Source organism: Diadema antillarum, unplaced genomic scaffold (genome assembly GCF_040938485.1).
Source record: "Diadema antillarum isolate AM-2024a unplaced genomic scaffold, OU_Dant_1.0 scf00000018, whole genome shotgun sequence".
NCBI lineage: Eukaryota > Metazoa > Echinodermata > Echinoidea > Diadematoida > Diadematidae > Diadema > Diadema antillarum.
The window spans coordinates 486,874-514,519 of NW_027270907.1; the positions used below are offsets into that span (position 1 = coordinate 486,874).

The 27,646-nt window shown below is 39.6% G+C and overlaps 1 protein-coding gene across 1 annotated transcript in view; it reads right to left on the reverse strand.

The window, feature by feature from the left end:
- LOC139727548 (TBC domain-containing protein kinase-like protein) overlaps positions 1 to 24,060 on the reverse strand; it is a 40,318-nt gene extending 16,258 nt beyond the window's left edge. Inside the window, exons 1-19 of the mRNA XM_071638532.1 lie at positions 24,036 to 24,060; positions 22,291 to 22,539; positions 21,842 to 21,914; positions 21,065 to 21,179; positions 20,395 to 20,468; positions 18,633 to 18,924; positions 18,313 to 18,374; positions 16,891 to 17,039; positions 15,063 to 15,198; positions 12,975 to 13,124; positions 10,523 to 10,619; positions 8,202 to 8,336; positions 7,572 to 7,761; positions 7,356 to 7,406; positions 6,697 to 6,780; positions 5,408 to 5,530; positions 4,411 to 4,572; positions 3,621 to 3,802; positions 2,613 to 2,788 (exon numbers count right to left, since the gene is read on the reverse strand). Coding sequence (XP_071494633.1) covers positions 2,613 to 2,788; positions 3,621 to 3,802; positions 4,411 to 4,572; positions 5,408 to 5,530; positions 6,697 to 6,780; positions 7,356 to 7,406; positions 7,572 to 7,761; positions 8,202 to 8,336; positions 10,523 to 10,619; positions 12,975 to 13,124; positions 15,063 to 15,198; positions 16,891 to 17,039; positions 18,313 to 18,374; positions 18,633 to 18,924; positions 20,395 to 20,468; positions 21,065 to 21,179; positions 21,842 to 21,914; positions 22,291 to 22,483 — 2,444 coding nt within the window. The 5' untranslated portion in view covers positions 22,484 to 22,539; positions 24,036 to 24,060. The remainder of the gene's footprint in view (positions 1 to 2,612; positions 2,789 to 3,620; positions 3,803 to 4,410; positions 4,573 to 5,407; positions 5,531 to 6,696; positions 6,781 to 7,355; positions 7,407 to 7,571; positions 7,762 to 8,201; positions 8,337 to 10,522; positions 10,620 to 12,974; positions 13,125 to 15,062; positions 15,199 to 16,890; positions 17,040 to 18,312; positions 18,375 to 18,632; positions 18,925 to 20,394; positions 20,469 to 21,064; positions 21,180 to 21,841; positions 21,915 to 22,290; positions 22,540 to 24,035) is intronic.
- Between the last annotated feature and the right edge of the window lie 3,586 nt (positions 24,061 to 27,646).

Genomic DNA, 27,646 nt, shown 5'->3' on the forward strand with positions numbered 1-27,646 from the left:
CTTGATTTTCTACCCTTTGGAGTTGAATGTGGAGGTTTTGTGTTTCTCTGAAGGAAGAAGAGCGTGTTCGAAAGAAAAAAATAATCCGGTAAGTCCATTTTCCTTGAAAATCAATCGATTAATGATTTACACTGTCAATCTGAATATAATCTGTATGTAAAACTAAAAAATAAAAAAACAAACACGTAACTCGGATTATTTTCAGTCTAAAATCATGTTTTGGGGCCAATAGGCCACTTATCATAGGCCTACTATAATGCACCATCTGCATAATGAAAACACCAACGTAACTTTGAAATACAAAAAAAAATAAAATAAAATAAATAAATGAATAAATTAGTGCAGGCCGAACTAAAGGCCAAAGAGTGACCTACATATCCTAAGCCCACCGCACACTATTGGAATACGACTCACGACTATGACTGACCGACTTTGGATTTGAAAAAACAAAACAAAACAAAAAACAACTCGTTTATGCTGAAGCTGCTGTGACTTGTTCAGGATCCAAACTCTGTCAGTCCTATAGTCGTGAGTATGGGATGGGCTTTATTCCATCAAGGAGCTTCAAGCTCTGATTCCATCCTCGACTGTATCATGGAGCTACTGGCACTGTTCTCCACGATTGCGTCATAACGAGGCAGGTTTGTGAAAATGTGTCTTTCCCTCTTCCTCTCTCTCTCTCTCTCTCTCTCTCCCTGCAATCTGATCACTCCATCTCTGGCGTGGTTTCTTCTTCCTCTTTTTTTGTGAGTCTGACCCGACTCAAGGTCAATAAACGTTCGATCTATTTCTGTACCCGTGTCAAGACAGGTGGACTGGAACACTCCCTGGTGTCAGTGCGCTTGTGAGTATGTGTGTGTGTGTGTGTGTGTACTGTGTGTGTATGTGAGTGTGTGTATGTGAGTGTGTGTGTGTGTGTGTGTGTGTGTGTTGCTGTTCCAAACGTAAACCAGCGCGAGCGGGTATTGCATTCATGCATGCATCTGGTCGGGCTGGGAGCTGGTTGAGGTAATGTCTTCCTTCATGTACAGTACTGAATGAATAGAGAGTTCCCGTCTCCCCGGTAAACCACCTCCCTGGTAAAACGATCGACTGCTGAACAGGGCATGCTAAGGCTGCTTACAAGGTAGATGTCATCTATCTCATAGCAAGTCCGCGTGATAGTCTAGCACTGTGGTGGAGCCTCTAAAATCACGAGAGTTTACCAACATATGAATTCAGACAATATTAAAAATATCTAACTACATTAAAATATCATGTAGGAACTACTGTCTTATTTGGCAGCACAGCAAGTCACTTCTCACCACCGCAGTGTTGTCAAGTTGTGTGCGCGTACAATCTGTATGTATAATCCGTGCTTCGCTGCATAACGAGCCTCGATCTAACCAGGGTGGCCGGTGGTGAGTAAAACGCAGCGCCTAGTAGTATACAAAGTATACTGATGCATATCTGATCGCCTCAAAGTTGCCGCAGCTATACTCGTCTTTTTTCCCCCTCCGGCAGGATTGACCACTGTTTATGGTCTTCGTATTTGTTTTTGTTTCCCTCCTGCAATGGCTGTTCTATGTCAAACCCGTCTTCGTGTACCATACTACTAGTCCTAGTCGTACATCCTCGCCTCATGTACCATAATCTGTGATCACGCATTGTCGGCACTGTACATACCGCTCGCATGCATGCACGCATTACCGCATCGCACAAACAGCTTCAGAGGAGTGTTAGCGCTGCGGCACTGCCCGGATAACTGGCGGTCACAGAACTCTACACAAGTTCTGTGCTGGCGATCCGGTTCTCACGAGTTACACGCAGAATGATCGTTGAGGGAGCTATATAAAGATTCGAACGATTCGAACGAGCCGTTAGTATTTATTGACGTTGTACAGCGTCGATAATATCCGAAACCATTATTGCATGATTACTAAGATATGAGAGCACTTTGGGGCGAGTAAGTCTCACTGTGTTGGTTATATGAAAGGTACTTTAACCTGAAACACAAACTAAGACAAGGCAATCTCAGGGAAACTTTGTAAAGGTACCAAAACTTCATATTATCTTTAAGTAACTGTGACACTCTATAACCGTCGCTATCATGAATAGAGCCCGAGTATTCAATACTTACAAAAGCAGAAAGGAATGTGCGGCACCTATGCAAAACGATGAGCAGAAATCTAAAACAACAACTAATCCTGCTACTTGAATCAGATCAAGACTTCTAGTATCAATGAAATTACTGATACAACCAACACGGTTCGAGGAAAATTTCGTACAACGAAGTAAAACTTAAGTTCCCAAATTTGTTATCTACATATCTTTCAATACTTTACTTGTTTGGCTATAAAAAAATTTTGATATCATGAAAGAAAACCGCCGGTCCCTAGGACTTTGATATGACAGGAACTGCCTGCACTTTGCTATTTCTACAAAGTTTAATCTTGCCAGTAATCGTGACGAAACATTGTGATCACAAACAAGTACTGATCTACTCTTTCCATTCATGTTGTGCTGCTGCAATGAAATCAGATTAGAATTAGAACTAGCGGCTTCCAGGTATGTGATTCTCAAACAGGGCAAGAGTGACTGGTTGCCATGGCAACCCGGCAGTCAAAGGATACTCCTCGCTGCTCCTGATGTCGATGATGAGCATGACGGCCTTGCTGTTCCTGTTCTTCTTGGTGGGGCTGTGGGAGTTCTTGGATCCGGCCAGGTCGCAGAGCTCCAGCAGGTCCTCGGCCGAGATGCGGGGGGCGACCTCGGACTTCAGCTCCGACAGGCTGAGGGCCTCCCGGGACTTGGAATTTTTTATAGGGAAAGAGCAAAGTGCAAATCAATGGCGAGAAAGAAATTATTTAGTAGGAGTTTCAAAGTTTTGTACCTCTGACTTCAGCTCCAACAGGTTGAGCGTCTGAGAATTTTTACGATAAAAGAGCAAAGCAGGGAACAACAGCGTGAAAGAAATCACTCAGTGGGAGCTTTTACGTGTCATGACAAAACTTGACTATTAATTCTCTGCACTTAACTTCTGATTGGGCAGGAAATCAGAAGTCAGAATAGACAATTTTGGATCCCCTTTCACAGGAACAGAAGGTGTCTAAGCAGCTTTTTTTGTGTGTGCGTGTGTGTGTGTGTGTGTGTGTGTGTGTGTGTGTGTGTGTGTGTGTCACTGCATGAAAAATCTGCAGGAAATATGTCTCAAAGTCTTCATTTCAGGAAGATTGTCACAGGCAGAAAATGATACTGAGCTACACATTAAAGTCTACTAGGGAGAGAAAACTGAATATCACATATTTGCAAGCGTTAGGGAGAGTACACTCTTCAAAATATAGAAACATCTCTAACTATAAAAAGCGTCCCTTCAACTTTTCAAATGCGTCATTTCTCATCAAGTTAGATAAAGACACTTTTCTTTTGTGCTACACTACTACTAATTAAGGGTTGACAAATTTTAGAAACTGAATTAACTTTATACCCCCAAGAAAACTATAGCAACAAACAACAACCAAGTTCTTCTACTTTTACTGTTCAGTTTTGGCTATCTCTTAGTAACTGCTCAGGGCATTATAAGTCTGACCAAACACCATCTCCCCAGCTCATATCAACTCCTTTGGAGACAATGATCTCACCAGCTCTGATCTGGGCATGTCATTGTAGTCTGTGCTGTAGTAGGAAACGGGCTTGATCTGCGAAGTGGCCGTCATCTGGTCGGTCTTCCGCGGCGGTCGCGCATGCTGCCTGTAGGTGGCGCTCTTTGGTGTGTTGCAGAAGATGCGGATGGAGTCCCGCACGCATCTCTCAATGTCAATCTCTGGAAATTTCAGACGGAATACCAGAGCAAATGACTTAACATTGCATGCTGCCACTTTGCGCAAATAACCGTCCCAATATGAATAGTGATATGTACTCTCCTAGTCTATGATATATAATTTTTTTTTTCCCCACCTTGATTAATGATAGATAGGGTGGGCAGATCATCAAGAAGAATCTTGGAACACAAGATGAAACATCGAAATGGGTATGTCATCGATGCTCTTCAGTTAGGGCATTTAATCAATATGTCCATACCATCTACACTTAAAATTCTATTTTGAAAAATTACAAAGATTGGAACACATATAATGAATGAAACAAAAGTGCACAAAACAAGCACAGTTTATGCATAATTGCTTGGGGCCAAACATGGAGACAATATGATGTGATGTTGGCACATACTTCTCTGATCCAAATTTTCAATTCAAAGATATAGCTCTATATTTGGAAGACAAACCCCCCCCCCCCCCCAAAAAAAAAAAAAAAAAAAAAAAAAAAAAAAAAAAAACAGCAAAGGCTTGTAAAACAAGGCTTCCGCACTTGTGAGTTCATCAATGACTAGATTTTGACCAACCGGTGAGGAGCGGGAAATTGACTCTACCTCACCTGGCATGTCGGAAAAAAGCAGGATGCACTCATTGAAGCCTGATGCCAACAAGCCCGCCCTCAGCTGCTGTAAGATGGCAACTCCAATGCAGAGAGGAAAAGAGGATGTCCCCAGCAGGAGGGTGTCCCACAGATGGAATATCTTGTGCAGAGGGAATACATCTGGAGAGCGAAACAACACAGAATTGATAAGAGCGTGTATGGCGCACAACACTTTGCCGATTTCCACCATTCCCTTTGCCAGAAATAGATTTTGGGGATTTTTTCTTTATATCATGCATGATGGCTTGTAATTCTTCCACGCAGGGGACTTCAATTCAATGTCCAACTCAAGGGATAGGTGTTCCTGCCTCTTATCAGAAAAAATGGTATGATATCGTGTCTTTTAGTGAGACATTTTCTGCTGGATTAATGTGAATGTACAAATCCACATGGAAAATAGCATTACCATAATAGTCATCACCATAGTCATCATCATTACCACCACCATCGCCTCCAGCACCATCATCATCATCATCATCACCATAATTGTCATCATTCATATCATCATCACCATCGCCACCATCACCACCATCATAGTCATCATCAGTGTCATCATCTTCACCACCACCATCGATAGCATCATCATCGCCATTACCATCACCATCACCACCATCACCATCAAGATCATTGCCATCATCATCATCATCCATCTTCATCAGCATTATCATCATCATCATCATCATCATCACTATCATCACCACCACCATTATCATGACCATCATCATCCAACAGCCAGTTTCAATGAAATTCTTGCAAGAGTCTGCTAAATATTTTTAAACAAGACATGACTTGTTTGCTCTGTGCATCTTGAGAGTGAGATTCAGTAGTCACACATCAAGAAACATTTCACCCAGGTTTTAACACAACAACCTGAGGAGATGAGCGAATACACAGACACACAGGCAGAAAGACTAGCGGACAAGAAAAAAGAAATAGAACAAGCGGACCAGCTCACGTGAGAACATGGTTAGGAACCAGGGGATGGCAAAGAGCTCTGGGATGAAGCCGATGCTCTGCATGTGGTTACTGAGCTCAGGGTCATGGAAAGCGATCAGGTGCGAAAACACAGCAAGGTACTCTGAAAACAGAAGTAAAGACCGCAAACAAACAAAAATAAAAACCAAGCAACAACAAAATGTAACAACCTAGAGTATGACATTCGACATGGAAGAGATAGAGTACTGTATACGCTATATATTTCGCGGGGGTTTTATTTTCGCGAATTTCGCGAGTCGAGAGCTATTCGCGAAATTAACAACACGCGAAAATATTACCTTCCAAAACGAATCCCTTGCCATGATGATACGAACATTTCAGTACTAGTATACAGTACCATGTCACGGCTTACCGAATAGACCATACTGGCTAAGCTTGTTATACGTACATATAGCACGTCCACGTCTACTTACGAATACTATAGAGAGCCAATCCATTATCGCAAGGGGACCACTCGTCAGAAATCTAGCGCGATGGACTTAACCACTTCAAAAATGTTGAATTCTAACTTACTAGTTCGCAGAGTTTGGTAAGTTTTTTTCATGCAGTGTGTAACTAGTATCATTCTTATTTGCTAGTAAGTTGAAAATTCACACTTTCTTTGCCACTTCATATTTTCTCTGGTCCCCCAATCGCGAATTTAACCACTCGCGAAAATGTGTGACAGCGGCAATTCGCGAAAATTTATGTAAGCGAAAATTATAGCGTATACAGTATTCAGTGCACTCAATGATTATGCTTAATCAATATTTTGATTCGGTTTGTTTCTTTTTTTGACCTGTTGAGGATGGGCTGATTTTGCTACAACACAAATTTCCCATACACACCTGCCCAAGTATACTCGGGACTCGTCCTCAACAGGTTAATTCTAGTTTTCAACCAGTCATCAAAAACATGCATTTCTTTATAGGTGTCTGTCCACCCTGGATCATACATAAGGACATTTACCATTCATTACGACATTGTATGATATGTCACTTATATTTCCCTATACCATACTTCATATATTAAACTTTATGACATAATAATGGACATTCAGTCATGAAAATATTTCTTAATTCTTTAATTTCCGGGGGAAAAAAATAATACGGGTGGCATCAATAGATTCCTCCCTGACGATAGGAGAACTTAGCATCTACCAAACTTACATTACAGAGAAACTCTCAGTGATGCAGAGAAGAATTAAGAACCAATGCCCAGGACAAGGAAGTAATAGGAAACGTGTGATGTTATTCTTTGCTAGCTCACCTTGAATCACAGCTGAGTTGTCTTTCATGAAGAATTTGTAGAGATACTTTGGGATGAAGGCGTTGAGGCAAGCATAGGCCAGAGCTGCATCAGTGAAAAGAAATGACAGCCAAAAAAGAAAGTCAGCCTTGACTTGAGAACACACATTCTATGTCTGACCTGTTCTACTACACTCACGTGAGTCACTATTTCCATGCCCCGTATCCGTACCCCTCCATTATACAATTTACATCTGATTGAGTACATAGTATATGCAACATAACTTCTCATCAAATACAATAATCACACACCTCGATTTGAAGTCATTTAGAGCATTTAGTACATACATGGAGGATAGTTTCTCCTGTCCAGAAGAGATTGTGAATTATCGGGTCAAACTCTTTGTTACAGAGAACATCTACCATAGTCTATTACTCCACAGCCTTGCAATCAAATGAAAAAAAAAAATATCTGGAAAATAGCCCAATAGTATTGCTGTGATATATTTTGCCACTTGAAATGAATGAGCCGAATTGACAAGAGTAGTAGTGCACCCATTGTTAATATACCATCTGCTGCACTGAGATGTTGTGTTGTGATATGATTTACGTCTAAAGCTCAGTATTGCTGGAAACCTTTGCGAAAATTGAACAGACATGTGAAGTCCTTCAAAGGCATACCTTCGTTGTTGAAGTTGAGGTACAGGAAAGGCGCACACAGGGAGTCCAATCCTGAATACGAAAATAAAGAAATCACACTGCTCACTGCTCATGTTGAACACTAAAAGAAAGCAACTAATCCATCCACCCACGCATCCATCCATCCATCCATCCATCCATCCATCCATCCATCCATCCATCCATCTTTTCTTAAACCAATGTACTCGATGAGCATACCCTGCCAGTATGTGAGCTCCGGGTGGGACACCACCCATGCCTTGAGGATTCTCTTGAACTTGGTGTGGGCGACGTGTGAAGAGAGTAGCTCGCTGTACTGATGGCACCGAGGTATGTCCACCTCTATCTGTCTGTCAGTGGTGGTGGGCGTCTCCTTATCAATTGCATCGTAGTTTGCCTGGATGTCTCCCTAGTGAGTTGGAGAGAAGTCAAGACATCATTTATTTCTTGTTTTTGCTTCCTCCTTCTATATGAAACTGTGCTCATAATTCCATTACAAAACCACTTGCCTAACAAGTTCACCTGTATAGAATTTATGTATGCTTTCTTCTTTTGTTCTTCTTTCTTGAGCACCTAATCAATCATGCATTCTTATGTGAAGTTGCTATGTCATCCTCCTCGTCCACTGCGATTTGTTTTTATTTTGAAAACGTTATTAATCCTCTCCCCAATCACTACAAATTCAGAAACTCTGTATCCAGTATAACCAATTCATAGACGTTCAAATGCAAAAGTCTAAAAATCATCTAGAGGTCTCCTTTTATTTTTCAAATCATGGTACTTATAAGTGAAATCATCTTTAAAATCCCCCCCCCAAAAAAAAATCACAAAAATACACCCCAAACTCACCTCTACCCCAAGGAGAGCAGCCCAGGTCTCATCACGATAGAGAGGCGGGATGTCCGTCCTCGCTTCCTTCCATATCCTCCCGATGGTGTAAGGGTATCCCTTGAGAAGCCGGTCAAACAGGACCACCCGATGGAACTTTATCAAGATTGAGATTGGTCTCAAGTGATGACTTGGTGTTCACCAAAAAGAGTGGTATATTTACTCACCATCAGCATTATAAATCATCTATTTGATACCCAGAGCAGATACTCATTGGTTTAAAGGGAAGGTAAACCTAAAGAACAATGTGGATTGAGTGAAAGCGGCAACATTAGTAGAACACATCAGTGAAAGTTTTAGGAAAATCGGACATCGATGCAAAAGTTATGAATTTTTAAAGTTTTGGTGTTGGAACCGATGGGTGAGGAGACTACTAGAGGATATGACGTATGAGTGGACAACAATACAAAGAAAATATAAAGGAAATTCAACAAAAATTCACTTTTCTAGAATCATGAAAGAGCAATGGATCAACCGCTTTCAGAAAGCATGAGGGGGATAATTGCTATCCTTAACATATGTCAATATCAAGTTGATGGAATTTGTAATTTCCATGAAAAATTGATTTTTCCAGAATTTTCTTTATATTTTCTTGGTATTGTTGTCCACTCATACGTCATAACCTCTAGTAGTCTCCTCACCCAGCGGTTCCAACATCAAAACTTTAAAAATTCATAACTTTTGCATCGATTGTCCGATTTTCTTCAAACTTTCACTGATGTATTCTACTAATGTTGCTGCTTTCACTCAATCCACATTGCTCTTGGGGTTTATCTTCCCTTTAATAACGAAATAAATACTTTGTTTGTTTTATTTTGATTTTTCCTTCAGTCTTCTCTTTCCATCTTTATCTCCTCCTCTTCCGAAACTTTTCAATCATATCAATCAAAAAATGTGTTCAAATTAGGTTATGCTGACAATAGAAGCCTAAAGGTAGTGTGACATATCGTATATTATGACATATCTGTTTTTTTTTTTTTTGGAGGGGGGGGGGGGGGAAGAAAAAAAAAATGGTGGATCAAAGGTAAAACAAAATGTGAAATTTTGGTTCTTTGCAAAGCATCGCCTGTAGTTGTGAGGATAAGTGGGACTCTGGGAGTTCAGTCAGTGTTTTATAACATCATCTATCACACTCAAGTGACAGATCAAAGTGATACAAACAGACAAATTTGGGTCACCCGCTGCCTCTTGCACTTTTAAAGCTGAATTCTACTGCAGCTTTTCAAATTACGATGAACGATAGTGCTAATCACATTCACAATATGTGCTGTGGTTTAGTGTCTAGACTTTGTGTCTTTTATCCTGATTAAGACAAGTAATGAATCAGAGAACATCTTGGACCTGGTATTTCATATTTTCTGATCTTGATTAATGAGGTGCAAACAGTGGTATTTGCAAACCTTTCCTATCTGTGGCATGAATCAATCAAAAAAGCTTAAAGGGCTCGTATAGTTTTGGTTGAGACCTAACTTCAGGTTTCTTACATTTTTTTGGTGAGATAATGAGAAACCTCAGGTGTGAGTTTTTTCAATTTGTCTGTTAAGATCGCAACTGCTGATCTGTAAATTAACAAACATCTTAACAAATTTAATTTGTAGAGCGAGACAAATTGAAGAAACTCACACCTGAACCTTCACCCCTATGAATAATATCTTTCTTTCATTTAATGAGAAGCCCCTTATGAAATATGAAAGAGCATGCACTTCCAAGAGGGATTCAACATTTATTTGATGAAAATTGATTTAGAAATGGCTGAGATATCCAAAACAGAGTGATTCTAATAAAAGGTGGGACCCACCTTTTATTGGGATTGCTTTGTTTTACTTTGTTTTTGGATGTCTCAGCCATTCCAAAACGGATTTTCATTTAATAAACTTCGAATTCCTTTTTGTAATAGAATGGTATGCTCTGTACTATTTCATAAGTGGTTTCTTGCTATCTCACAAAAAAAGTTAAAATCCTAATCCTTGCCTCCACCAATACTGTACCATCTCTTTAATCTACTACTTTCAAAGTTGTGCATCATCCTGATCTTGATTGATGAGGTGCAAACAGTGGTATTTGCAAACCTTTCCTATTTGTAACACGAATCAATCAAAATAGCTTTAAATACTCATTTTGTATGGGCATTGCTAACATATTTGTAACTGGGCACTTTGAGAAGGCTTGATGACCTGGTGCTATTGCTAGTCATGTACAACAACAGCATATTTTTGTCTGTGTGGGGATGCAGGCATGTATCTGATGACCCTAGTAAAGAATGTTGAACAAGCCACGCCTACCTGATACTCTATGTCCCTCTCTCTGATGATGAGGGGTAAGTTGGCTGCCTCCGAGAGTTCCGAACTGCTGGACGATGTCGGCAGACCTTCATTCGGTCTGATGAGGGAAGCAGAATCGAACAAAAGTAACAGTAACAGTAACCGCTTCCCTTATTTGGTATTATTAAATCACCGGGTCCAACTTTTTTCCGTTCTCCATTTCTCTTTCACAAACACTGATTACACCGGGCTTACAGCCAAACAAGCTTGCTTTCATGTAGGTCCCGTCATACTTCTCTTTGTACAACCCGAACCGAGATTCGACCAGTTTTCATTATAACTACAAGTACTATGTATACCATGTATGTACATTCTATTTTTTTTTTTGTTTCTTTGGTACATATTATTGACTATTATTGACATACAATGCACAAGAACTTTGGAATGTGCTATTACTTTTGATGTAATATTGATATATACCAGAAGTATGAAATGAATTGAAATTGAATTGAATTGAATTGATTTCATATCAGAAATAATATATGCAGCTTTGTATGTTTATCATACCATAACATACTACACATTACATAAAATCTTTAGTATTATAGTGGCATAAAACATTACACCACACCATACTATGTGAAATGATCAATAGTATATGGAAGTGCATGGGCAATCATTGTCATAAATATACGTATCTAAACCACGGACGTCAAATGTGACAATTATGGCATGCAATCATGTACCTCTCTACACTCATTGCTTTACATTGATGGATTCCAAACAGTGTCTACATTGTAGGTGTCAGTGGCACCCGGAGTCAGAGTATGATGCATTACTTCCATATGCTTTGAGTTGTCTTCTGTGTTTGTATTTGGTAGTACGTACTCTTCATGAAAGTATATCAGGTACATACAAACAAATCACGTCAAATAGATCTGACAAGCAGCGTTTCCTTACCCCTCGTTAATTAAGAGCAGCACTGTACATTAAATACCGGCAGTTGCATTTATTGCTCAAAGACCAAACATGAGGGCATGGGTAGGATTTGAACCCATGATCTCAAGGAATAAAAACATAAAGTTGGGTATACACATTTATCTTTTGGTGATTGTGAATTCTGTAATCTCATTGGTCATTCACACTCAGAACAACCACTGAATATTTTCCTTGTTCCGTGATATGACATCATGATATTCCAGGTTACACAGCAAAGACGCTTAACTGAAAAGACAAAGAAAGTGCACACTAATCCTGTACAAAACAAATGGACAGCGCGCGGTCCTCAAGCGTATTACGCACATCACCTGAGACCACTCAAAGACGCTTGATGAACAACATCAAGAACTTCAAAGTCAGCGCGTCTCAGGTGATGTGCGTCTTTGCCTGAGACGTGCTGTCTTACAGCTAGCTACAGTAGCTGCGCGTGGATGTATGCGCGCATAATCAGCTCGCGAGATGTAAGTCAACATGGCTGACAGCCAGCGATTTCAATATCATTCAAGAAAGGAAAACAGCGAAAAGAAGGTTAGCACTTACACTTAAAAAGATAAAATCGTTACCCCCTGCTTGTTCTTACGAAATACGGGAAATATCTACGGTCTGGTGCCATATTCCATGAGGCCTCCGGCCTCATGGAATATGGCACCAGACCGTAGATATTTGGCCGTATTTCGTGAACAAGCAGGGGGTAACTAATAATACCCCAGAAGCTTTGGTATACATGTACATATATGAAGAGATTGATCGCAAAATGGGTTAAGCGCCATTTTTAAACAATTCAAAGTACAGTCCACCATCAGATAGAGCAAAATATACCCTTTCCAGAGATACTTCACTTGTTACATACCAAGGAATATTATTGAAGGCATAAATAAAAGTATTTCATATTTTCTTATTATATTCTTCGTTTTTTAGCAGATTTAATCTGAAATATCTCAAATTAACAAGAATGGAGTTAACTCATTTTGCGATTGAATTTTTCATGTGTTCCATGTATTCAAAGATAATTGTACCACCTGCCATTTAAACTCAGTGATGCCTCACTTGCTACACACCAAGGAATATTATTGAAGGCATAATTACAAATATTTCAAATTACAAACAAGGATGGAGTTAACATGTTTTGCAATTGAATTTTTCTTGTGTTACTGTAAAAGTGGAAATTTTCGAGCATTTCGCATATATCCAACAATGTATTCCTTGTTACATATTATTGTTCTTATGTAATTTTTGTATTGTGGAAACTTTGAATAAACTTGAAACTTGAAACCAGAAACTAGCGCGAAAATAAAAGCACGCGAATATTTTTACATGCCATATGTTCCAGTACTTACTGTCTTGATTCCGTGGACTTAAAAACATGCGAAACTCTTCTCACCGGGCCGAGCGCAAAAAATTAGTTGCGCAAAAATATCCACTTTTACAGTACATGTATTCAAAGATAATTCTACCATCTACCATCTGAACTCACTCCTCGTCCAGCAGCGGGTAGAAAGCTTCCTCCTCGATGTTCTCCAGCCGCTTCCTCAGCTGCTCCAGGGATAGGATCACCACGGTGTCATCGTTCAGCGAGCTGGTGTCCCTCTCTTTCCCGTGCATGTCCCCACCATCAGTCACAATGCTGCCGGGGAAAGAAGGCAAAAATGCACACCAGTCTATGACGTATTGACCCCATTTGAGTTTGCAAGCCATATACATAAAAGTGTAATCTTCACAACATGTGTACAAATGTCTCATGCATTTCTGCACTGAGAAGGTCACATATGTCACACATTTATATCTGGTACTATCAGCCCAACTGTGCTCTGTGTGTGGAGTCCCCTAACAGATATCACTGCTAAAACAAGAGACATTTCTCTCGAGCACACTGCTTTTGCTGTCAGCTCACATGCTGGTTCTTCATTTTCATCCTGACATGCTCACACTTGTACCACTCCATCTGTATAACACCATGTATACCACTACTAGTTTCTCCATCTCAGTTTATTCCATCAATGTATTTTTTTTTTGCTTTAATGTGTGATGATATATGTACATTGTATAGGGCTGCCAACCTTTTGAGACTAAAGAATATACTGATGCAGAGAGAGAGAGAGAAAAAAAAAAAAACAAACTCAGACCTTTAGGTAATGTGCCTAATTATGTTTTGCTGTGCACAGTTGAAATATACTAAAAAAAAAAAAAAAAAACTAGAAATGTCGCAATGGCAACTGGTATGCCTCCGCCATAATGCTTGATTCTCCAAATAGGAGTATAGTACAATGTCTTCACAGTGTGTGATGATAGTTTCACATAACTTGCAAAATACTGAAATGACAGGCTTGTCAGAAATGTCTTGAATGTTCACTTTCCTTGAACTAGGTTTGCTATAATTGTCTAAGAGTGCAGGTTCATGTATTTGGGGAATTGAGGATTTTTACTTGACTTTTGACCGACCCTTTTATAAGTTTATGCATTGAGTAATTTTCAAGGTATGAAGAAAAAGTGTAATTACAATATATATATATTTTTTTGCTTTTTAGCCTGGCCTTTGACCCGTAACCTTTGACCTTTGACCTGGCAGGAAATTTCACAAAGAATCTCCATTAGGTAAAACATGTATACATCAAGTTTTAAAAATAATCCTGCAAGCATTGCATACTAGTATATGAGGGTTATGGTGACCTTTTGAGGAGTTGACCTTAACCTTTGACCCCTGACTATTGACCCATGACCCCTAAATTCCCTAGATAATCCCTGCCAGTCAGTACATGCGTATGTACCAAGTTCCATGAAGATACATTGAACCATTTGCGAGAAAAGTGAAATTGTAACATTTTCACCCAACCTTTGACCTTTGACCTTTGACCTTATGACATGAAACTCTCTCTGGAGAATCTTTGCGCAGTAGTACATGTCCACACTAAAATTCAAGAAAATACCTGCGGGCATTGCATAGATATGGGGGAAATAGCAACATTTTTAGCATTTGACTTTGACCTTTAACCTCTTGCCAATTTCACTATTATACTTACTACTCCACAAATTGCCCCATCAAACATCATCCTTGGACAAAGTTCGGAAAAAGTTGCTTCATCCAGTTTTGATTTATCACATAAACAGATAAATTTTAGGATTCGACCTTGATCTTTGACCTTTGACCTCTGTCCAATTTCACTCAAAAACTGATCAAGTAATTTCCCATCATACATCATCCTTGGACAAAGTTTGGTGAAATTTGCTCAATCCAGTCTTGAGTTATCGTGTAAACGAATACAATTTCATGATTTGACCTTGACCTTTGACCTTTTGCCGAGTTCACCCAAAATCTAATCAAGTAATTGCCCATCATACTTTATACTTGGACCAAGTTTTGTAAAATTCCAGTCAATATTACTCAAGTTATCGTGTAAACTAATGCGGACGGGCGGACGGACGTACGGACGGACAGACGGACAACCCGAAAACATAATGCCTCCGGCACCACTTCGTGTCGGAGGCATAAAAACATGCTAGTTGGTGGCTCTGTGTGTGCCATGGGGGCACAGATGCATCAAGTTTATCCTATACGGTCACTCACTTGGCCAGAGCACAGATGGGAGGCTGGCTGCGGAGGAGGCCCTTTTTCCTCAGCTCCCCTTCCAGGTCCCCTCCACCCAGGGTCCAAAGGTAGTAGACCTCCTTCATGGGCCTTTGGGCCAGGTGGTCCTCATCATCTAGGGGAGAAGAGTGGGAGGTGGAGTTCATCAAGATCTCGCTTGTGAGAGGTTTATCAAAATAAATATTACAATACCATGGCAGACCTCCCAACCTTTCTAACCGAAAAAATAGGGATGACGTGGCTCAAAAGTAGGAAAGAAAGCGCAGTTTCTGTTGGAGTGTGTAGTAAATTAGCAAGAAAAATAAGAAACTCCCAGTGAAACAAAAGCTGGGAATAGCCAAAATCCAGATTCTTTCCTCCAAATTTAGAATGGTGTGGAGGTCTGATGTGGTCTTCTTCAAATCCATGGTTGCCTCTTCAGTATTGCAGAGACTCCAACCCAAAGCACCTTCTGATCTGGAGATTCTCCCGCCTGAAACCCCTAGCAAACGGGAGACTCCAAGGGTTCTAAGATGCTCTCTGGTGCTATCTATTGTTAAGGCTTATTTTGTCAACATACATGTACAATAGCAATAAGTAAGAAATCCTTTCCAACGGAAGACACAGAGCCAGGGCGGGAGAAATTAAATCTCAAGCGGGAGAATGGGAGATTTTGCAAAAATGGGATTTCGGCGGGAGAGTTGGAGTCTCTGGTATTGCCACTGCTTTACCCACGGGCCCTGCCATTATCATTAACCTAACATCGACTGGTGCCCATTTATTCACCTGGGTCGAGAGGGACATGGTGGGTACAGACATCTTGTCCAAGGACGTAAGCAGTGGGCTGGATTCAAACTCTGGTCCTCAAATTGAAAGTCTGAAGTCTTATCCACTGTAACCCAACCAACAGTGCAGCATGCGCTTTGGATACCATATGCTTTGATGCCAACCATATTTTGAAATTATCAAAAGATATTTGGAGGTCTGTTTATGGCTTTATTCCCCCATTTGGATGTGTTCTTCTCCTATACAGATAGTATTATGGATGACTACAATTTTGGAAGTCTGAAGGCTCATCCAGCATTTCAGGGATCTTTCATGGGGTTTTGGCATGCAAGATTTCAACCTGTTCTGGGGGTGGGGTCCCAGTCAAATGTGAAAAGGCTCGCTTTGGGTGAAAATGATCATCCTCTTTACTTGCACGGTGAACATTAATACTAATCATGCTTTTAATTGGAATATGAATGTAAACTGACAAAAAGTTTCTAAAAGGTGACTGATAAAACACAGGAGGTACAAACAGCTAAGAGAATGAAAATATACGACAGAATTGTTTTCATTTCTTACAGCCAAATTCGAGGATCATTGATCCAAAATTTGATGCAAGCTTTTCCTTGTATTATCTATATGATTGAATTTTCATATTTCAAAAAAAAAAAATTAACATGGACCGCAAACATGCCTTAATTGATAGCTTTTCTTGATTACAGATTAAAGGTGTAAGTACCTCTCAAAGAAACTGGACAATGTGTAAGCTGGCTTCACTTCCCCAAGACTGGTGAACAAAGTCAAGTTGTATGAATACTGCACCAAAGTGCATAAGGACATAATAATTTGGCATTAATCCATTTGTTTTTGTTTTATTTTTGGTCTTTTATTCTTTACTCTGACTTGTTTATTCTTGATGTTCACTCTCATTTTAGAAGTTAACAGTGTTTAAAAGTTAACACAGGCTTGTTCACAAAATATTGCAAAGTAACAAGTAGTAGGAATCTGAATAACAAAAAGGTTTTTTTTTGTCAAAACCCTAGAAGTCTAACGACAATACCTGCTATGTGTTCGTCATCCTCGGAGAGTTCCAGGTCTTTGCAGCGCAAGCCCTGGTACCTGAACATGGTTAGACTGCTGGGAGCCAGGAGTGGCAAGGGCTCCCTTGCCTTCAGCATTTCTGTCCTAAGCAGCTCATCGGCACTTGGTCTGTGTGGGGGTGTCATATCAAGGGCATATACCGGTAGGTGGCAATTTTAATGAGACAGACTTGGCATAAGTTGTACATTAATATAGGCACCATCCTTTGCTTTTTGTTTTGTTTTTCAAAAAGCAAAGTTTGCAATTTTCCCACTGCAGAGATGATTTATACATTGCATATGCGTTACAGAGGCAATATTTGGGATTTTTGTCAATTTGCAAATATCAGTTGACTAGCAAAATTTGCAAAAATAAAACTACTGCCAACTATATGCCATATAAAGTACAAGTGTTCTATTTGTCAAGAGAAAGGGACAGGGAATTTGAATACCTAACTTGATAGCTAGTTCTAAATTCTAACGCTACTAATAATTCAAGGTGTACACTGTAAACTGACCTGTTATAAAGTATACAAGAGATTTTTCTCTCTTTAACACTGGTTGCATAGATGAACAATGTTCAGCACTATTAAATCAACATCACTCATTCCCATTTATTTTCTCCGTAAAACTGGTGGGAACAAGTTCTATGCAAGGCAAAGTCAAATTCAAATTTGAGAGGAACAGCATCTTTGTGCCCTTAGCCTAGGTCTTCATCAGACTACTCAAAGCCCGGTCACACAGCGCTTTACGACGTAATCACGGCCAAAACATGCCAAAAAGTGGTCTCCCGTGAAGCAGACGATGTTGTTTGCGTTGATGTCGAGTTTAAGATGAGCTACGGTTGATTTATAGACGTGGCAGGACGCGGGGAAAAATTGGAACGCGTCAGACGCGGTAAAAAGTTTTGAACTGCTCAAAATTTTATTCCGCGGACAACCACGGGCGGCACACGTGGTACAGACGTGCAACACACGTGAAACACACGTGATAATCTGTGTTCCAGCTGTGATTAAAACTTGGGGAGACGCGGTAAGACAAGAAAGTTTAGCGGTCTGTCACGGGCAGAGCATGGTCATCTGACACGTGTTACGCGTTGGTATCACGGGAATGGCGTGTGTTTAGCGGCTTATCACTGACAAATGGATTTTTCCGCGTACATACACGTGGATGGATGTGGTTAGCCGTGCTTAGGTAGTGCTTCAGCAGTGGAACAGCCGCCGACGGCCATACCCCGTACAAAGCAGGGCCAAACCAAAATTTGACCAACAAATTACCACTTACGACCACGACCACCAGATTTTCATAACTTTTTGTATGTGATTTAGACTTGGAGTGCTGTGTGACCGGGGCTTTAAATGAAAATCAAGTACGCTGAATCTGAAAAATTTGGGAAAACTTGCCTTTGCTGAGGAGAAGCTGATAGACACTGTCTCAGGAATAATTGCAGGACAGCTGGATATTTCTGGGGAGAAAATATAAAACACACAAATAGACATCAAATTTCAATCTATGTAGCATTCCAGCACAAATGATGGAAGGTAGCTGACTTCACAATGTTCTTAAACATGAACAACAATTTGTGTCACATGGCCATACAAAGAAGAAAAAGTAATATGAAGGTAAATCTCATCACATGTCTGGTGACTGCATAATAGTCATGAATCAATGTTGTTCTAGATAAAATGTTATTAGTATCTGGTTTTTGAGGAAAGTCTCTTACCTGAAGCTGCTGCCGTCCACCATGTTCGTCCACTATGGTGTCCAGCGGGTGGACCTGTGACCCGTGCTTGCCCAGCAGCATTACCTTGGCCAGAATCTGGGACAGGGTGGCCCGCGGCCAGAGCTGCTGACCGAGGCACAGCTCCAGGATGACCATGCCGAGGGACCAGACGTCCACCTTTGGGCCAGACGGGAGGTGAGTCTGGGGCGGGAGGTCCGAGGTGGGGGAATCCCCGTTGGCCAGGGAGGAAGGACCTCCCCGCAGGACTTCGGGAGCCATGTATCTCGGATGCCTAAGGAATGGCATACACAATGCAAGCTTGATTATTACTGGCTGTGTTGGTATGTGAACACTGAGAAGTCCCTTAACATTAGTTGACCCATACAATGCAGTCGACTGCCTAAAACATAGTAATCCGTAGCACCATTTCATGAAAGTTGTCAGCCTCTGACAATTTCAGTAAAATTCTTGGTTTTGATAAGCTGAGGAGCTCTGATCACTGACTGTTACTATGGTATTTGTCAGAGACTGACAACTTGTCAGGGCTGACAACTTTCATGAAATGGTGCCCATGTCTCATAATATATCTTTTTCTTCTCTTCTATCAACCCTCTTACCTGCAGCATGCATGACATGTTTACAAGGAAGGAGACAAAGACACTGCTATCATGATTCACATGGCTGCACTTCTTTCAGATTAATTCGATCACAAGTGCAACAAGACAATCAAAGGGAAATGCAAACATGAATGAATTGTAAAACATATACTCAATGTTTCCCTTGAAATATAACTGCATTAACCATAAAACTGGTTTTTGATAACATGCTTGTCTGGTATGACGAATACAGAGTGTTAAAAGCACCTCCACAAAGGAGTGAGCTTTGCAGTACTGAATTATATATCACTTTTGTAGGTATCATTCAGACATCTTTTACAAGCTGCGGCATGCCTTGCAAATTCTACTCAGAACAGCGGGGATAATACATGTATATGTATGTTGCTGCTTACCATCTTTGCAACATCGCTCTTGTTGCTATAGCTACAAAGCAACCCCATGTCACACCTCTTGCACAGGAATCACAAAACGAAACATGAAATATGAACAGGCTGGCATGTTGCTGTTTACAATGAGCCATTTTCCTTTAATGACACCCGCAATCCTTTGCAAAGATCACTACAGTGCACTCCCGTTATAACGAAATGCTCGGGACCGGCAGTTTTCTTTCGTTATAACCAAACAAATACAATATATAACGAAAACAAGGAAACCACATATATATATCATATTCTCTTTGCTGAATACTCATCATACACTGGAAAGCTATGTGAAATGTGATGGGATAACTGTATTACAATAATAAACGCAAGTTCCCCTCAGAAACTGTGCGTGACACAAGGAGCGAACACACAGTGGTGTGAAACGCTCACCCATGCAGAAACGCTATAAATGCTTGTTCCGCTACGTATGTTCGAAAGCAATTCGCATTTCGTTATAACGGAGCACATTTCTTTTGTTTTTCTTTGTCTGTGGTGCTCGGAAAAGACTTCGCTATAACCATGTTCGTTATAAGCGAATTTTGTACCATAGACTTTAATGGTGATAATTTTGGGACCACAAGATTTACTTTGTTATAACGAAATTTCGTTATAACCATGTTCGTTGTAACGGGAGTGCACTGTACAAACTTTCCACCCAGCAGCTGGAATGCTCCAACACTGCTTTGTATCATTTACAGTGTTCATTGTACATTCTATCCTCACCCTATGGGAAATGTGACATCCGTGCCTCCGTTGGTGATGTGATAATGCCCATACTTCGCAAGCCTCACATGACCCTAGGGTACGTGGGAAGAAGAGACGTTCATAAGAAGATCATAAGAGAGGTAATGTTTTGGCAATCATGGCATGTTGTAGTCTAAAATCATGTGACAGCTTTAGTGACAAGATATTACCTAGTATATAAATTGTTACATACATCTTGTCCATATATGTTACAACCATGTCTACAGTGGCCACCTGTCTACAACGACCACTTTTTTCATCCCCCTTGGGTGGCCACTACAGACAGGTTTGACTGTACTTTCACAAGCAATTGGTCCTCAAAAACACATGGCATAACAAATGCTTACTAGTACCCTGCTAAGTATCACACCATCATGTTAGGTTAGTTTATCAGATTTTGATAAAACAGATCTAAGGTTTAAACCTAGTTTCTATATTTAAATCTATCTGGGTCTTTTCATTTTCATGAGGATGACATTTGTGGGTTACATTTCATGTTCAAAATTTCATGGCAAGTTATCTTCAATTTGAAGGTAACTCCTCATGAGCCTACCACTATCAACCTGCAGGTGAAAAATAAGATATGGAATAATAAAACAAATGCCCACTGATAGGCACTCTGCAGTTAAGTGGTTGATATTTGATGTACCTCTGAATCTAGGAGAATGCTAGTTGGGCAAATTCCTCGATGAACCAGTCCATTCTTGTGCATGTAGCTCAGTCCTTCAAGGGTCTCATGAATCACTTGCAAAATCTTTTCAGGACTGAAAAGAAACAGAAACAAGAAATGTCACTAAAAAAACAGTCGAGCAAAACCAATCAAATATAAACATCACACAAACCCCAAAACAACCCTTCCTTATTTTATCTATTAATTGACCTTTTTTTTTTTTTTTTTTTTTTTTTTGGGGGGGGGGGGGGGTGTTCTGACAGGACCTGAACAAAGATGCTCCCCCTATAAACCAGTGATCATATAATTGTCTTCCCAGGTAGACTTACCATGTATGTAAAATATCATCTTTACCAACACTGCTATTAATCAAAACAAACAACCACAGCATGCCCCTGGCAGTTATTTGAAGCACTCATAACTGCCTTACTGCACATAAAATGAACGCCATCTTGAAAAGCAAACAAACAAACATCTCCACTCCATTATTTAATTCATATCAGAACAAATTTTCAAGTGATGATTATACTAAAAAAACAGAAATTTTCACATGCATTAAAATTTTGGGAATTTTGCTAGGAACCACGCTTTGTAAAGGTAAAATACATGTGAAAGTGTTTATCTACAAAATGCACTGAATGCCAGAGGCAATTCGTGAAAGTTTCATGCTGTGAAGAAGGCCATCAGCTCTAATTCATGAAAGTTTTGTGCCGCAAATGTTTCTGGTCTTACAGTATATAAGGGTCTGATACTCACTCTTGTAAGTTGCCATTCTTCCCTTCCAATTCCACATTATTGCCATAGTGCTCTGCAACTATTATCAGCCGCTCTGTACATTACAAAGATACAAAAGAAATGCATCACAGCAACAACGCAGACACTTCACGAATCATGGACAGGAGAAAATGAAAATGAAGAGACTGAAGCAGGACAGAATTTTGCTTGTTAAACAAATGGCATTACAAGGAAGACATGATTTTTTATCATGCAATTTCCTTCACCCTATTATCGTCCAATTTCTATCATAAATTTCCCTTTCATTTTGTCCACAAACTTTTGATTTTAATCATGCTTTGCTTCTCCTTCCTACATAAACTCTAGAAATTATGCACAAAACAGGCCTAAAATGTCATGTCTGTAACGCCGATGATATATAATGCATCATGCACACCACACCACTGACCACAACCCTGGGTGATGCTCACCGTGCTTGCCCCTGACGACATCCAGATATTGGCAGAGCCTAGGATGGTGGCGGACTTTCAGGGCCTGGAACCGTCCCAGAATCTTGATGGAGCTAGGGGTCAGAGGTAGGCCATCTGCGCCGCACTGGTCGTTGGCGTACCTTGAGGCGAAGAATGTGGACACACCAATCTCAGCTTTCCCAATGGCCTGCATGGTACAGGATCACTCCTGCATCTACACACCTTCCTGGTTTGCTTTGTTGATGACCCCTGTGGACAAGGTGATTGGAAACAGATGTGCTGTTTGACTACAGGTGCTACATAGATATACTATCAACACGTTTTAAAGACAACAATCACACTACCCGAAGGATTCACTGCTCAATCATCACATAACATTTGTTTAAAAAAAAAGTGCCAATGCGTGCTTTCAGCATGTGTGTACCACCGATCATGTAAATACTGTCAAGAAATTTAAGATATTGAGCAGTCTATATCTTGTCGTCAGGGATATGTTTCACGGAGACTACATCTTGCTTCACAGAATCCCCTCCTTCAGCTACAAAACTAGTTTTAATAAAAGTTTTTAAAAAATGTAAAAAAAAATCCTCCAGACAGACAGATTTTCTCTATTTCAGATAGCACCACAGTCATCATGCAATAATGTCATGATGGCAAAATCATGAAATAGGCCTCATCGCAGTGCGCGTGCAACCGTACATTAGAAGCAAGATTTTAGGTTGGGGTTGTATTTATAGTTTAATTGGCCGCTAAATTAGTCAAGGGACATTAGTAGGGAGTCATTCCAAGAATAAAAAGTTGAAGACCAAAGAAATAAATGGGAGAAAGGGAGGACGAAAGATGCTATGCTGTGGAAATCGGCCCCACTGCAGTATCAATCTCACGTAAACGCCGTTTGGTGGGGCCACATTCACAAGTAAATTTGGAGTAGGCCTATTTATATTGTGGAAGAAAGCCCCACCGCCTTGCTTATCTACTGATGAACGCCACACGGTGGGGCTGAATTCACGAGTATAAATAGGCGAGCCGCCGTAGTATTACTATTAGTACGGACACACAGTGATGCAGGTGGGGCCTATTTCACGAGTATGCCGTCATCATCAGCCATATCAGTTTTAGTACACATTAATCCATAAACTCCTCATAAAACTTGTAGTTTTCCATTGTTTTTGCGTACAAGTAGAATCTAGATCTATTTTCTAGCTGGGTCTGACTCCTCCGTCCTCGCCTCGGGCACTCATGATGATAGCTCTACAACGTGCAGAACATTTACACAACACTGCAGTCAAGATAGTGTTATGAAAAAAAAAAAAAAAATCTCTCTCCCTCAATCATTTAAAACTGGCAGTCAGACTCAGGGCATATAAAAATGTGAAAAATGACAATTCACTTTTTTTTGTAAAATGTTTTCACAAACATTCGTGCGTAAGATTTAATCATCTTTAAGGTATACAACATAGTAACACTGAATAACGTTAGATTTTAAGTGATTATTGGCTCATTTGGTTGCAATGTCATGAGCTCACATAGTTTTGAATACATGGGACTGATACGGGGCGTAAACGTCGATTATATTGACGATGCCAACAAACAAAGCAGGCAGCAAATTCTCGTTTGTTGAAAGAGACGAAAATCTTGCAGCATATTATACCTCTAACAATACGTACAAAAAGGCAGTGGCAACCTCGTGCCACAGAACTATAATCTCTTTTACGAATTACAAGGTCTGGATTAGTCTTACTTACCGCAACCGGCTCACAGAAGACACAGGCTTGTGTATGTTCACTACAAGTGACAGAAACATGGCACAAGATGGCGCTTCTTTACCGCTGCTGGCTGCTAGCTTGCTGCATGCATGCAGCTCAGCACTCAATGATGACTAAAATACCAATATTTTTCTCCGCTCTCCCTCCTATATCCTTCCCTCCACCTCAGTCTGTCTATTTTCTCTGTTTCTCTGTAATTTCCCATCATTTCATGGTGACTATTCTTTATGATGTTAATGATAATAGCAATGACAGTATTGGTCGTCAGCATCATTCATCATCATCGTCATCATCATCATCATCATCATCAACATCAACGTCATCATCTTTTATTACAATCTGATGAATCATAAATTATCATGATTACAAAATTATATTATTTTTGATAGGACTATATTAAACAGATTTCTTATGTATTCAATGTAAGATATATTTTCAATATGCCTGCAGAAACTGTCTATTTCTTCTCTAAAATGGACACACAATGCATAATAAAATTGAATGTGTGAAATTGCGTTATGACAACACTATTTCAGTTGGTTAATGACGAAAATGCAAAATATTACCCCAAAAGAACGCAGACGGTATTGCAATCTAAGAACATACTGTAGGTCTATAACCGATTGTGGTTGCTACGTTATGTTTCACAGTAGGTATTATATATAAATGACAAATCGGACCATGGTGGTACATGTATCCATCGAACTTCCGCGCGAGAGTCGGAATTTATGATTTATGCTCATTTTGTTACAAAGAGGAAGAGTTATAAACGCATATTTCACACATGTGAATATAATATATCGGGTGCAATATCTTTTTTATGATTATGTTCTTTTACAAAATATAGGCTGGGAAGGGACCACTTTGGAACTGATTTACCGTATAAAGGAAAAGCTCAATCAATTTAATTATTGGTAACTATATGGGGAAAGATGCAGTATCTTATTATTATTATTAGTAGTAGTAGTAGAAGTAGTAGAAGTATTATCATCATTATTATTACAATTGTTAGTATTGATATTATATTATTATTGATATTATCATTATTACTATAATTGTTATTATTATTATTATTATTATTATTATTATTATTATTATTATCATTACTATTATTATTGTCATTACTATTATTATTATTATTATTATCATTATTATCATTATTATCATTATTATTATTATTATGCTGTTTCACGTTTTAGGGACAAAAGGGAATATACCGCCAACTGAGCTGGTTTATTAAAAGCCGAATAGAACAAGATAGATCAGAAGAGAACCGTTGGCGCTTTATGTGAGAGTGGGAATATCGGAATTATTCATGTTAACAGATATTCCTCGTTTCGCGTTTTATTCATTTTTTTTTTACTTATTACGGCGAATAATCTTCCCTCCCGTTTAGTGTGTCTTTGGGTAGTATGTGGGGGTGTATATTTTGAGATGAGTGATATGTTGCTGTTGGGCATGTATGAATATGACTGTGTGCGGGGGATGAGAAATAAAGTTAGACTTGCCCAGATGTTTACGAAATATATTAATCATACTTCTTCTTTTTTTTTTACTGTTTACAGTGTTATATGTCATGAATTAAGTAAAAGGAGCAATATGATGATTTTGTTAAGTTTCGGGGTATGTTTGAGAATCCATCATGAAATGCCCTCCTGCCGGACGTATAAGTTCTTTCGTTTTCCCTTGCCTGCAAAAGTAAATCGGGGTAGTGTAGGCGAAGCAGGAGGAATATATATATATATATATATATATATATATATATATATATGTGTGTGTGTGTGTGTGTGTGTGTGTGTGTGTGTGTGTGTGTGTGTGTATGCGTGTGTGTGTGTGTGTGTATGTGTGTGTGTGTGTGTTTTCCGGAAGCAAAACTTCATTATACATTGTTATGTAGACTGAATAATGTTGACTTTTGAAATGCTAAAGAAGAAAAAAAAGCGTAATGAAAAGGCATGAAATAAAAATTGAATATATTCTTTTGTACATTTATGATTGTGGAAAAAAATTCATCGAAATGTACTAGATATTGCATCACTGTGAATATATTGTATATTGTTTTGCAAGAAAAAAAAATCATTGATGATCGATGAAATATTTCTGAAAGTAAAAGAGAGAGTGAATCACATCATAATATGCAGATTTCCGGGGAATACGTTTGCTGTAGGGCACGATCGGTCATCACCTAACTTTCTACCTCTATAGCTACGTACGTTACTGAACTGAAAGAACTCTTCGGGTATAATAGAGTCGTGTGTACTATCATCGAAATCATTTTACACTTTTGGGCCTCAAAATACACTCCAGGACCCCATTTCATGAAAAGTTGATATGATAGCAACTCTTGCTGGAATGGCAGTTGTCATGGTAACGACAAGAATCCAGCTTCATGATTGGCTGTTGCTATTGGAAGTTGCCATTCCAACAAAAGTTGCTATCCTAACAACTTTTATGAAATGGGGCCCTGGACCCCATTTCATGAAAAGTTGATATGATAGCAACTCTTGCTGGAATGGCAGTTGTCATGGTAACGACAAGAATCCAGCTTCATGATTGGCTGTTGCTATTGGAAGTTGCCATTCCAACAAAAGTTGCCATCCTAACTTCCTTTGTGAAATGGGGCCTGAACAACTCAGTGTCATTGCAAATCGTGTCAGACAGACGGCCAAGTTCCATTTCCATGTACGATATTGCAGTCAACTTCCAAACGGTGGAAGATGACTTTCTAGCCCTTCTGAGAACTATCATGTTTTACCTTTAATCATTCTTGATTTCAGGGTGATACGCTCCACAAGAAACATTATAACGTTGTTGTTGTTGTTTTCGTTCTAAGGATGCACCCTGCATGTAGTTGATAAATCCATGAACTGCCGAGACAATGTGTTGTATCTTTTTTTTTATCTTGAAGGGGAAAAATCCTGAAAAATGAAATGAATGTAGATCACTTACATAACTAATTTACCTTTTAGTTTAGAATACAGATGTCTGCAGAATCTATGATGGCACATTCGTAAAATGATTGCATAATTTGCTTGACATTATGCACTCTTTACGTCTTCATCGGACATTCAAAGGCCAGTGAAGTGGTGAATGCGGTCCAACTGTATCACATGGCAGGGAGAGAATACAGCGGAATCAATCACGAAGGGGGGGGGGGGGATAACAATTCACTGCAAGCTAACACGCGAAGAAAAAGCGCAAACAAACAATAAAGCAGGTTTGATTGTTTAATCCCCGTTAGGGGAAGAAATGGATCTTTCACTAGTTGTAAAATCAATCGAGGTCGTGCGACACTGTTGGTCTTTATGAAAATATAAGTTTGATTATTGAACGAAAAAACTGTTTATTACGTTTGGGAGTATTCAGGTGGGGTGCGGAGAGCTATCAATACTCTTACACCTATGCTCTGAGATATTGAACCGTTGAAGAAAATGAGTATATGAATATAAGAACGACCCAAGTCCAATTTTTGGCCAAATTCAGTTTGACATGGGAAATTGTAGCTTATGCATGGACTCATCTTGTGTATAAATGATAAATCCTAATTACCCCCGGAAGTGCCTGAAATAAATGAGTTAAATCTTATATGA